General features: G+C 41.2%; 1 protein-coding gene across 4 annotated transcripts in view; it reads right to left on the bottom strand.

Moving 5' to 3' along the window:
• rcan3 (regulator of calcineurin 3) overlaps positions 1–13826 on the bottom strand; it is a 47553-nt gene that overhangs the window by 16810 nt on the left and 16917 nt on the right. The window contains exons 1-2 of one of the 4 annotated variants that reach the window (XM_026151705.2): positions 13049–13200; positions 10494–12468 (exon numbers count right to left, since the gene is read on the bottom strand). The exons of the other annotated variants lie outside the window; for them this stretch is intronic. Of the exons in view, the coding sequence (XP_026007490.1) occupies positions 10494–10580 (87 nt within the window). The 5' untranslated portion in view covers positions 10581–12468; positions 13049–13200. Of the gene's footprint in view, positions 1–10493; positions 12469–13048; positions 13201–13826 lie in introns of those variants that run through there. 4 annotated transcript variants of the gene reach the window in all.

Below are 13826 nucleotides of genomic sequence, written 5' to 3'. Positions count from 1 at the left end.
ATAACTGCCAACATTTGCAGCTTCCATTGTATACAGCAAAAATCATTCGCCACGGTTTCCTGATCTTTGTTTACAATGGAAGAGACTAGGGCTGAACGATATATCGCATTTGCGATAATATCGCGACATGATCAAGTGCAATTTTCTAACCGCAAAGGCTGCGATTATACTGCGATTATATTATACAATTCATGGGCTGCATCCTCCTGAGGCCGCATTTGTAGAGCGATTACGTCACAGCGACGCGCCGAAGGCTGTCCAAATTACTACCATATCCCAGAATTCATAGCGCGGCCCAGCCAAACTCCAGTTTCCAGCAATGGCGGCCGCTACTAAGTTTTAAAATTACTCATACTAATCTTTCTGGGTCACAAAATAAACTTTTAACATATTTTCAGGCGAGAAAGTAGTTGTGTAAACATCAAATATCTGCTCGGTTTATCAAGATCTCCCATATTTGCAAAAGTGCTTCGACGTTTTCAGAGGCGTCTGCTACCCACCAGCTCGACAGCTAGCCGGGAGCTCGAGGGTTACTGATGCGGCCGAGAACGGCACAACTCCCGGCACATCATTTTCAGATCACCGCGGAGTTTCGCTGCTCGGGTTAAACGTAATATATAAGTCACTTAGACAACCTAAAAATGTTATTGTTGGGCTTTTTTCAGTGTTTTGTTTGTTCGTGAGTAAATCGGTTTGGCTGAGATTAAAGTTATTAGATTAGATAAAATAAAACTTTATTAATCCCCCGGGTGGGTTCCTCCTTGGTTTTCACACAGCTGACTAAACGTCAAACAGAAAACTTATTAAACAGAAGTATGAGACAGTCGAGAATTTACACCAGTGTCTGGTTATATTTTAGATAGCAAGAAGCAGACGGCCGAGTTTATTAAACTCCACCGAGACAGCGGTGACGCTAATCAGAACTAGACCGTCCAATTTCACGCCTTTAAACTTTAAAGGCGTGTTTGTGTGTGTGTTTATACAATTGCTATTATGTTTGCACTTTATGTGTAATGTTACTGACTGCAGAGATCAGTAAGATGTGTGTATTTTTTATTTATTAGTTTTATTTATTTAATATTATTTTTTAATTGAATGACTGTCTAGTAGTTCACAGATGTCGAAAAACTGAGTGTGGTAAAGCCACTGATTTTTTTTTATGTATATTTCTGCAATCTGCACATTGTACTGACTTTCATTTTAATGTTTACACCAGGGTTCCTTGTCAGCACTTTATGCTCAGATGTTTGTAAGCTAAAAATAAACTATTGTGTATGTTCAAATATACTGTTGTGATTGAAGAAGTTAAATAAAAATGTCAGTCATCAATTCATGCATCACCTCATGTCATCATAACAGAGGTCTGTCTTCCAGGAAAGAACAGTTTAAAATTAATGTAATATAGTATTGGCCATACTATATGATGTATTGCTTGTCTTTGTTTAATAATACAGAAGACAAATACCTTAAAAAATAATCGCATATTGCATCGCAATCGCAATATTGGGGCAAAAAATCGCAATTAGATTATTTTCCATAATCGTTCAGCCCTAGAAGAGACATTTTTAAAAGCTTCAGATGTTAGCCAGTGGGTTTTGAGACTGCATTTTGTAAAAATGCTACCTCTGTTTTACTCTTACCAGAGACTACTTACTCAAGCTTGATCCATTAATCCTATAAGCAAACTACAAACAGAAACAAGAAGCCTTACAGAAGCAAAAAAAAAAAACCCTTTATGTCCAGACACGTTCATATACATATAGATATCTATATATATACAGATAGATAGATAAAAATATGCACACACACATATATATATATATGTATATGTATATGTAAGTTACTGTCTTCCTTCTCTCACCCCAACCGGTCACGGCAGATGGCCCCGCCCCTCCCTGAGCCTGGTTCTGCCGGAGGTTACTTCCTGTTAAAAGGGAGTTTTTCCTTCCCACTGTCGCCAAAGCGCTTGCTCATAGGGGGTCATATGATTATTGGGTTTTTCTCTGTATGTATTATTGTAGGGTCTACCTTACAATATAAAGTGCTTCGAGGCGACTGTTGTTGAGTTGTGTACAAATAAAATTGAATTGAATTGAAGTTCAGCTCAACACGGCTTCATTGGCATAAATAGTTCAATAAACTGCATAAAGAAATACTTCATATATTAACTGTTTAAATATTTATGAGCAATGCGATCAACATCAATTCATTTTCTGTCTAGTATTGTTTTACATGCTTGATGGAGAGGTGTGCAAACTAGTGCTCCCCCAAAAGAGCCAAAATCCAACACATAACATAAATTACTGAACTTCAATAACTTAGTGAAACTTAAAAGAGTGTGTTTAATATATAAAGTCTTACACTCCCTTGCTCCACCACCACTAAAGCAGTTCATTAGGCATAAAGAAAGCTCAGACAGGACCAATCGAGCTACAACCCGAGGAGACTTGTTTATTCCCCACAGACGGACAGCATTTGGGCAGAACGTCCTTTCTGTCCAAGGTGGCCATCTGTGGATCAGTCTTCCCCGATCCATTAGAGAATGCTCGACATTCAACTTGTTTAAGGCACAGGTTAAAAACTGGTTATGGACAAATCAAGTGTGTGATCATGTATAAGTTGTATAGTTTTAATGTTTTATTTGGGAATAGAATGATATGTGTGAGTTTGGTGATGGAGTTTTTATTATAAATGAATTATGAATTTTTTATGAATTATTATGTCTATTTTTTAATGTTTTATGGACAACAGATGGAAATTAGCCCTTGGCTATAATCTGGCATGTTTACATTCATGTAATTTATTTTACATTTATGTTCATTAACATGCACGGTCCTAAATAAATAAACACCAGAGAGTTTCCAAAAACCAACATAAAAGCCCTGAACTGAAACATAAAGTACTTGAGTATTTTAAAATACGCTTGTAACATGCCACATACAAATTATAGCTCGAGTGTATTTTAAGGTGCTCAGTGGTTTCTGTTGGCTGTTATGGCTACATTCAGCCTGGAGGTTAGGGGTTAGTGTTTTAGCAATATAAAACATTGTAAGCTACTGTTAGCTTGTGACTACTTAGGATTAGGTAATGTGTCAGAGAGAAAAAAATCTGACTCAGTATCACTGGATAAACTCCGGATAAAGATTGTGCGTGTGTGTTTGTGTGTGTGCAGTGACCTGTACCAACATAGGGAATCACAGCTTTCCTCAAATCAGCCATTAACATTAGCATAGCAGCAAATCCTTAGTATTACAAAACAGTGAGAACAATCTGTGATTAACAGCTTTGTCTTCATTGTGACGGCTCTGAAAACACTGGGAAGGCATGTGAATGGGCCAAGTGTTATACAGGTGAATAAATACCTTGAGCAATGAGCTGAATTGACAGGGCCCAACGCTGCACTGCTATGCTGCCACTGCCAAGGGCACAACGTGTCCACGACAGGGAGCTAAAAATCAGTTTATAGCACAGGGAGACTCATTAATCCTATTACTGCCAACGTGGTCATTACGGGTTTTTTTAAAAACGATTTTTTATCGAAGCTGGAGCTTTTCCTCTTCAGCTCCATTTAGGCAGAACACACAGATGGTGATACAAGCACACGCATAAAATTTCTAGCTGGCTCGCACGCAGATCCGTACGCTTTTAAGGTGACGATAATCCAGAGAGTTACACAACATTACATAAGGTGGCTAAAAGATGCCACACCAACAGTCCTTAACTCAGGCCGCAGAGTACAGACAAATGAGCTCACCACTCTCACTTCCTACTGCTCACTCTTGCATTTTACCCTCTTTCAACATCTCTGGTGGCAATCAGTGCATTACTCTGTGGTGATACAGCATCTCTAGTGATGATTAAGCAGTACAGAAACAAAGGCAAGAGCATGCTGCACAGTTACATCACCATGTTTTGTTGCAGAAATATTATGGACAGTGATTCAAAATGGTAAAAGCATGACCCTAGATGCATCACATATCTACCAATGTACTTTTAATTTCTTATGAATTGCTCTGAAACAGGAGAGAAACTTTCATGGCCTAACAGTTTACAATGACATGTCAAATTCCTTATATTAAGACACCGAAAGTCCCAAAACTCCACAGTGTTTGATTTACTGGTCTCAGCAGATGGCTGATCCTCCTTGAGCCTGGTTCTACCGGAAGCTTCTTCCTGTTAACAGGGAGTTCTTCCTTCCCTCTGTCACCAAGTTCTTCCTCAAAGGGCGTTGTTTGATTGTTGAGGTTTTCTTTTTCCTATTGTAGGGTCTTTACCTTACAATATAAGTTCCCTTGAGGCCACTGTTGCTGGGATTTGTTATCTAACTAAAAGCAAACTAAAAGCAAAATTGCACAAAAAGAAAAGTGTACTTGTTTTTAGAAACTGAGACTCATAAGTGTGTTTATTTTATGATATACAATTGAATGCATAATCTATTAATCTATGTGCCGCATATGGATAAACACACAGCTCTATACTTAATATTATTAGTTTTTGCCCTTAGCTTTCACAGTGCAGTGTATACGCCATAGACTGCAGGGTATGTAAAACTCTTGCTGTGTTTTTCCTTAGTAATTGGCTTGATGTTGCTTTTTCAGTCCCTTGCATTCTCACAGCCATTTTTCTGAGACAGGAAATCTAATTGGAAATTCTGACAAGAAAATTATGTTCCACAAGAACCTTCAATAACAAAGACCAGTCACTGCATGATGCCGTTTCCGAACCCTTTGTCCTCGGTAAGTAAATTGGGAGCCCCTACATTCCATTGCAAGACCTTTTTTATTTTGCATCTAATCTTATCACACAGTCATGTCATCTTGGCTACATGGTAACCAGACACCCAAGCCAGGAGCATGTCCTTTGTTCTACGTCACCCTAACGGACACAGCACTAACCTTTAGCTGACACCTGAGCTCGAGCACTTATCTAGGGTTTCAGGCAAATGTGAATGCCGCCTGCCCAGTGCCCAGAGTGGGGGGAACAGGCACACCTGAGCCCACTGCTCAGACCCAGGATCGCTCAACCCTGCCAATATGCAGATCTAGTTTCCTACCAGCACAGAAAATGATACTGCCGATGTCTACATCCATTCTGCCTTCCCTACCCTACCCTTCTGTTGCTTCTCTGCCTCTTGCCTTACACAAACACCTGGTCTGGCAGCATCACAACAATGTTTTTAAATGTGAGTCTAAGATAACATGAACGCTCAAATCTAATGCATGGTTATTCGGTATGCACTAAGAGCTCTGTCAGTGGTATTTCCCTAGAATATTAAAACAAAAGGCCAAATGTCTAAGTGGGACTGATACATGTATATTTTTTATCTTCACTCTGCTATATTGTACATAAGGCCTATATAAAAAAATTCCACACTCACCCTTCGGGCAATCTTTACCCTTCAAGCTCAGGTCCTCTACCAGAGGCCTGGGACACACACACACACACACACACACACACACACACACACACACACACACACACACACACACACACACACACACACACACACATATATAGTTAGGGTTTAAGCAAAGGATAGAAAATATCTCTATATAAAACTATGGTCTAGTATATTGCTTTTTACCTTCCTGTGCTGTTTATATGCTTAAAATAAACTTCCTAAATGAAGCGCGATGACAACATGTTATGTAACGTAGCACATTAAAAAAAGACAGCGGGAAAGAATGAAAACATCACAGACGTCAGCAAAATCACTCTTCAGTTTTGCTGAACAACAAAAGCGCAGATTAGTCATCAGATCTCGTCTCCTTCCTCATAACCAGCGCGGTTTCTACAACAGCAAAGCGTGAGAACAGACGCAGGGAAGTGAGAGACGGGCAGAAAGACAGACAGTCGACGGGACAAATGGAAAGTGACCCAGGTGGATGGAGAATTCTCCCAGTGTCCTCTGCGAGGTGCTGTTTGTGTTTGCTGACAGAGATGTTTGTCTGTAGGTCTGCGAGTCCGCTGACTCACTGTTGTGGTTGGAGTGTGTGAGTGTGTCAGTGTTACTAGAGTCTTCTGTGTGGGGGAAATCAGGCATAAGTCGAAAATAGCTGTACTTGGTGGTTTGCAGTGTAGCCTCTGTGTGCTGTTTTCATGATGAGGCGGGTCTGACTGTCGGGAGAACCGATGGAGCTGTAAGTGTGAAGAGGTCATGATGTCAAAATGCTGTTTTTTCCAGCAACACTGATGTGTTAAACGTATCATAAAGATACTTTCGGCTGCTCCCTTACTCACAAGGGGTCGCCTCAGTGGGTAGCTCGGCATGTTCGATTTGCCAGATTTCTACACCCGATGCCCTTCCTGACTAGGGCTGCCACGATTAGTCGACTAGTCACGATTACGTCGACTATCAAAATCGTCGACGACTGATTTAATAGTCGACGCGTCGTTTGATGCTTTGTAAGATCACAAAAGACGCAGGAATAAGTGGCAGGATTTAAGAGTGTAATAACGGACTGAAACAGAAGATGGCAGCACTGCATGTACAAGGATGCCAGCTGCCGTTAAACCCCGAAGAAGAAGCAGCTGTGTCCCAGAATTCATAGCGCGGCCCAGCTCAGTTTACAACAATGGCGGCAGCTAGTTAGTTTTAATATTACTCTTATTATTCTTTCTGGGTCACAAAATAAATGTTTAACATATTTTCAGGTGAGAATGTAGCTGTGTAAACCTCAAATATCTGCTCAGTTTATCAGGACACCACATATTTTCAAAAGCGCTCCGACGTTTTCAGAGACGTCTGTTATCCACTAGCTCGATAGCGAGCCGGGAGCTAGGCTCACTAGAGCCGTGAGAACACCGGACTCCTGGCAAATCGTTTTCAAACCCACCGCTGTCTTTCGCTACTCAGGTTAAACATGATATATAAGTCACTTAGATAACTTAACGATGTTATTCTTTGGCTTTTTTTTTTTTTTAGTATTTTATTTGTTCCTGAGTAAATCGGTTTGGCTGAGATTAAAGTTATAGTTTTTACACAGCTGAATAAACGTCAAGCAGACAGCTGATTATCAGAAGTGTGAGATGCTCGAGAATTTACTCCGGTGTCCCGTTATATTTTAGATAGCAAGGAGTTTATTAAACTTCACCGAAACAATCTGCAAATTTCATTAAAATTTAATGAACTATCATCTTGTCTTTATTTTTAGTTAGCACATACCTTACACACAGCTGTAAGCTAATGATAGTTATATAAGAGCAGATGCTGCTGGTGCAGTAAGCTGTAGTTTTACGTCCAATGGATGATGATCTGATTAGTCGACTAATCGCAAAAATAATCTGTGACTAGTCGACTATCAAAATAATCGTTTGTGGCAGCCCTATTCCTGACACATCCCAACAGGGATTTGTGTCTTCTCCTGGGATCAAAGGGGACATCTTTTGGTTGTTAGGCAAATGTGTAAAGCACTACATAGGCATCCTAATTAACGCCCACCCACCCTCCAAAAAAAAAAAAAAGAAACAACACACATATTTTGCGACTGAGTGAAACCAGAGACGAACTTGTCAAGAGAAAGAGCAGGTCGACAGGCGCGCATTATCTATTTACACCTATATGAAAGTGCAAGTGGATATTTAAAAAAAAATTACATGAAAGTGTCAACATCAAATCAAGCATGCATGGTAACTGTAACTGCAAAGGCAAGCTTTGTCCTAAAATACACTCACAGCATGCCAAAACATGCTACGACCTTCAAAATGTGTCCCGTGCTGTCATCTGCTTATGCTGGTACATTCTGCAGGTAATGACATGAGGTGTGCATGCAGTCAACCTGCACCTCCGGCCTTGCCGAACTTAACATCAACAGTCCTTTTGTTTAATCTAAAATGGATCCCAAGCACTTTCTGGAAAAAAGAGAGCTTTCTACACCATCAGCCTTCCCATTATTATGACAACAACCTACCCTGTGCGTAGCCTCTCAGTCTGTCTCATTAATGATGTAATCAGCAAAGACCCGAGCCGCGCCGTTTTCAACCATGTCAAAGCACTCACTTGTTTTTCTTCATGTTCCCCTTTCAAACACCAACACTGCTTAATCTTTCCTTGACGGGTCTATAAATAGCATCAATCCACTTAAGTTCACCCAAAGTGCTTTGGAACAAAACAGCATTCCGATTATTATCTGTCATCTACAGATTTAGGCATAGTAATAAAAACATGGGCCTCAGACAGGCTCAGATCTGGTTAAATGATAATAAAAAAAACAAGAATAGACTGACGGGGAGGTGGGTTCAATCTGAGCGTGCTCCCCACGTGCCCATCTTTAATCTGCCCTCTTCTTCTGTGCTCTCCATCACTCTCAGTGCACTAGAAACCAGGATTACTAGTGTTCTTTGTGCTATTCAGTCCTCTGTCTGCTGTTTTAATTGTGCACATACCCCCTTTTCTTTGGCGGAGTCTGTGAGAGGTGGGCTGATAAGAGCGGTTTGACAGGAAGGTTTAGTGAAGACTGTCCTCTGATCAGACTGGCCTGCCCCTGTCTGTGTCTAGCCTGTCAGAGGAGGACGGATGATCTAAAGGAGCAGCAGGTTTTAATGAAGGTTTTTCACAGCGAAAGAAATGACACATCCAACCCTAGACTCCCCTTGAAACACACAATCATGAACTGTACAATAAATTAAGAGACATTAGGTCACGGGTGAGTCGAAATCCTAAATAATCAACACTTTAGAGGTTCCACGGTGAAGCTCGTCAGTCGTTTTTCTTACTCTAACATCCCCTAGGGAAATTTGAATCTCCTATAATTGGAGAACAACTGCAGGGTGATACATTGGTGTCTTTCACCTTGGCTGGTCTGCAGTGGTTTAGAAACTGTCAGACCTGGGAGCAATCACAGCAGCTGCCTGGCTAGCTAGGGGCCACAGACCATAGGATGAGTCAGTTGTCAACAGGGACTGTTTTTTTGTGTTACATATTTACAGCATAAAACAGGAGCAAACAAGCACAACAACATCATTAAGAGATGGAAATGAAACTTCAACAATCCACCTATGTACATGTTACTGGAATAGCTTGGGAAGGTTAGTGATAAACATTAAACTGCTAATAAATAAATGAATGAATAAAAAAAATTAATGGTCTATAAGCTGGGTGTGGTGACTGAGATTTGAGCTTCTGTAGGGTAGAAAATTAGCCTATATCACCAGAGCACAACAGCACTTAAGTGTGAGAACCACAGAGGGATTATTTGGAGTTTGTAGGCCAGATAAGTCCTTATACCTCCAGACTGCACTACAGCCCCTTATACTGCTACTTTATTTTGAATTCCTTCACCCTTTTCGTATTTCAGTCATTTTTGGTGATGAGTCAGATCAGACAAGCAGACATGCAGGCAGCAGGTGAGGGAATATATTCTGACATGGAATTTCCAAAGGGTTTAGCGGGTGAGCCAAGCTTTGGCCGACCATCTGCATAGCCTTTTAAGCCTCAAACTTGGCATGTTGTGGTGCCAAAGGTGGGGTCCTGAAGCTCATTTTGAACTCATCTGATTGCAACTGCTTTCCTGACCGACAGTTTATCAAATACCTGTATCTGATGTGTCCCAAGGCAGGGGTGGGCAGCTGATTTTCCCTAAGGGCCCAACTGAGAAACTGGAGCTGTTATGAAGTGCCACACCACAACAGAACTGAGCAGAATTGACTTCAGCTTAGTATTAATTATATATCACTATTAGAGTATTGGTGCATACCTCCACCAGTGTTTCACGTGGGCCCTTGGGAAAATAAATTGCCCACCCCAGTTCTGAGGGCTTTTAGAAAAACACTGCCATAGGGGGTGCAATACTGAATTTATAGTGACACAAATGTACTCAAAGGCAAATCTAATTGTAACTATTAGCCCCCCTTCCATTATCATTTCCTAGGGCATCAATTTCAATCACTTATACCAGGATTTTTTATGCCACTGCATGTTTATTCATGTTCACCAAGTTATTTTTATATTTTTTTCCGGCATCACGTTTAACCTGATGTACCTGCAATGCTGCTGTAAGGCCAGATATAAAACAGAGAGGGGGGGGGGGGGGGGGGGGTTACAAGACAGCCTGTTCGCCACTGCGTCTAAGCATCGCCTCGCTTATTTCCATACATGTGTCTTGCATGGACAATCCACTTCATCATACCCCATTCCAATATCGCCTTGCGAGCCTCATCTTATAATTGCCGTCTATCTGAAGCCTGACACACACACACTGACGCATACACAATGATTCCTTAAAAAAAACATTCGTGCATTTTTCAGCAATTTTTGCAATTCATTCAGCGTCAATCACTGCGGCGTGCACGCGCGGCGCTGCGCGTGCGTCTCCCCGAGATGCGGCTCCCATTGATAAAAATCCTCGTTTGAGGAAGGGCTGCATTCAACGTCACCCAAGACATTCATGCGCTTCTACAGGGGCAGCATGCAGTCGCCCCGAGCAAACTGCTGCACAACACACCGCAAAAAGCAGGCTTCATTTCAACGTGCATTTTTTATGGGTGAACCGTACCTGCATTTTATCTGATGTAAACACCTCAATATCTACTTCGCAGGCGATGATGGTCACCATCTCCAGTTTCATATTTATCGATGGCATTCCCTTGCGTGTTTTGGGTTTTTAAAAAAAATGAGTAAAAGTCTTTCTCTTCCACTCTAGCAGGGCGCAGAAAACGCAGATATCTGTCGCTTTTTTCTCCAGGAAGCTGCGGTTAAGTCCGGCGGACTGTTCTGGATGGTTTCTTTTTTAATCGGCTGCGTGAGTCGAGGCTGGACTCCTCGCTGCACTTACGCGCTGCTGTGAGTGATGCTGCAGCAACTGCACAAACTCTCTCCGTCTCTCTCTCTCTCTGGCTCCTGCCCTCCCCGCTCCTGGCTCCACATTGACGTCATTACCATCCTCACGTTCGTCTTGTTTTACGCCACTGTAGAGCTTGACGAACCACGCAGGGCGCACTGCAGAATTCACCGGCCGGTTTATTCCGCTTTTGTTGCATTTTATTTTTATTACAATTGTCTTTTGTGTTCGCGGGGTTGAGGGAGAAAAATGTGTCACAACCATCTTTGAAAAAAAAAAATCAATCCATGTTTACGTCAAACAACACCAGCATCAGAGTCACACAGACCAACCCATTCATTAAGAAGAAAGTCGTGTTTACACCTGATGTCTTTGTGATATACTGACAACAAATATGGGGTGGACAATGAGAGCAGAAGCTGTATAAGCACCAGTTCAAGTGTAGCATGAGAGATCCTCAACTGTACCGTTACGGTTCACTTCTTCAGGGAGTCAGAGAGGAGATAAGACAAAATATCATCTTACAATAAAAGCGAGGAGCTGATTCAACATTACCTTTCCAGAAATAGACATCAAGTTAATTCAATACATCTCAGATCACAAGGTTATATAGTCAGTATACTGGAGCGTGGAGGTGTATGGTTTGGATTTTCTTCTGAATATTCTCTTAATCCACAGCATCCGTTTTAGTCCAGCATGATTTCTAGCAGTATCAAGTTACACAAGGCTCACAGCTACATGTCTTTGTTTATTATAAAGTTCTTATGCGACCTGCTCCGGGACTACAGATGTAAATTAGCAGTTCTGCTATAATGTTTGCACCTTATATTTCTGGTACATTGGTGTCTATTAACATGTGCTGTCACTGTTATGAATACAATCCTTGTGAAATCAACTGTTAAAGTCAATCCTATACAAGCTGTGTTTGTGTAGTTTTTCTGCCCAACACAGCACATTACATACACTCTGATTACTGGCTTACCATCAGCACTGTGAATGAAAAATATGTTTTCCGCTGAAGGCATCCGCTGCTTTATTTTTTGCCTTGTCAAGCCACAATTGCATAACCACAGATGTCAGTTGTTTGCTGCCTTCAGTTGACATGGTCTGTGACTTCATGAGAATAGGAATATACAGACAAACAACAAGCCTAAAAGCCCATCATGCCGATGTCTGTCTGCATGCTGTTAATAGATATACCTTATTTTGTCAGCATTTTGATGCCTCGAAAACCTTTTAAGAACTTTTCAGTTACTGGTTTGTACTTTAGTGGTACTGTGGCTCTTTATGACTCACAATAAAGCAGCTGATGAAGCTGGTGATGCTGCCACAGCTCCTTGATTATACTGAAAGACTGAGTTTCCATTCCACTTGAAGACCAATCATTTTCCAGATTCCACAGACATTATGCCATTGCGTAAAATGCTAACACACCTTGTCTTCTTTCCATCACTCAGATCATCTGTCTCTCCAGCACTCCATTTCATAATAATAATTGTCTAACCAGCCGAGACAACAAAGTCCCTATAAGCCATTAATATTAAGGCTCTGGGCCGTGAGGGCTATTTCTGTCTGTGTGTGTCAGGCATTGTCCACACTGAGCAGACGGAGAACATGAGAAAGATATTTATGGATGACTGTGACATTCCTCCAGCAGACAGTGTCAGTCACTCGGTCTGGAAAAATTCCCCTGTAAAAGCCACAAAACACAACATATCAGACACAGTAACATGTTGACCTTGTCTGAAAAGCACCGTCAGCTGCTTCATCTGTTGAGATTGAAACTGTTTTAGTCTTTCAAGTCATGGCAGCACGAGCAGGCAGCGCTGGTGATGATACCTGACAGGTTTAGATGTTACATCAAAAGCACTCCCACAGCTCATTAATCACACGCAGAGGAGTGATAAAGCAGCACGCATATGTCGTCTTTTCTTTTGAATCAGCTCTGTTTACTTGAATTTAATGTAGTCTAAGTTTGCCAGAGGTTGTGATCATTTATTTATGCCCTCTTGGAAAATTCTCTTTTCACTTTCCCCTATTTACAAAGCTTTGAGTCAAAGCTGAAAAAAAAGTAAGTTTCACTTCCTGTTAACAGAAAGATCAGCAAAGCAAATGTTTGCAGATAAACAGAGATTAGGTCCTTTCTGCCTGGAACTAATCAATTATTACTTCTGGAATATTGTAACATACTGTAAAACAGTATATTATACTATGTGGCACTGCAAATTTACCACTTACAGCATGTAGCACACATGCTGGTGATAACCAACCTGCATGTGAGTCTGGGGCTACTTCTGTATATCCATGCACATCTTTGTTCTGTAGGAGGAAGCTGGAGTACCCACAACCACATTTCTGCAGAGACAGGCTCCCAGCCAGGCCTTAGATTCAAACCCAGGATCTTCTAGCTGAACCACAGTTACTTACTGCCCAAACTGGACAAGCAGAAACAAATGAATAGATGGTTATATTTACAATGATGCACTGAGGACGACAGATAAAAAAGGGGATCTGACACATTGAAATGATAACACATTACATTTCAGGTACCACCGCAGGCTCCCCCTTTAGCTTTGGCTTAATAATATGAGCTAAATATATATATATATATATATATATATATCTAATGGGGATTTGATTTAAAAGTATGTCCAAAAATTTATGTTTAAGAAGAAAATGTACAGAAACAACACATATGAGTAGAATTAGGTCTGTTAAATTAAAAATAAGGACTAAAGGCAGTAAGGAATGGTGCAAAATCAGAGCTAAATAATTAGTTCACATGAATGTTGTGGGTGGGTCAAGGTTAAAGGAGCGCTGCTGTGGCCACTGGCATCAACAAACCGTGCAGACCACTGCATGTGTTGTTCTCGGCTACCGAAGCGCAGCTTCCTTTGATCTGTTTTGTCGCAGCTGATAAGTAGGATGGATCGCCGCGGATGATGAAGCACTTTTCTTCCTCTCTGGCCTCATTCTGCAGCTCTGCTCCTCCTCATTCTCAATTCTTCTCTCCTCATTCACAATTCTCTCTGTTAGATCTCACAGGAT

Source organism: Astatotilapia calliptera, chromosome 19, assembly GCF_964374335.1.
Source record: "Astatotilapia calliptera chromosome 19, fAstCal68.1, whole genome shotgun sequence".
Lineage (NCBI taxonomy): Eukaryota > Metazoa > Chordata > Actinopteri > Cichliformes > Cichlidae > Astatotilapia > Astatotilapia calliptera.
This window is presented reverse-complemented; position numbering and strand designations above follow the sequence as displayed.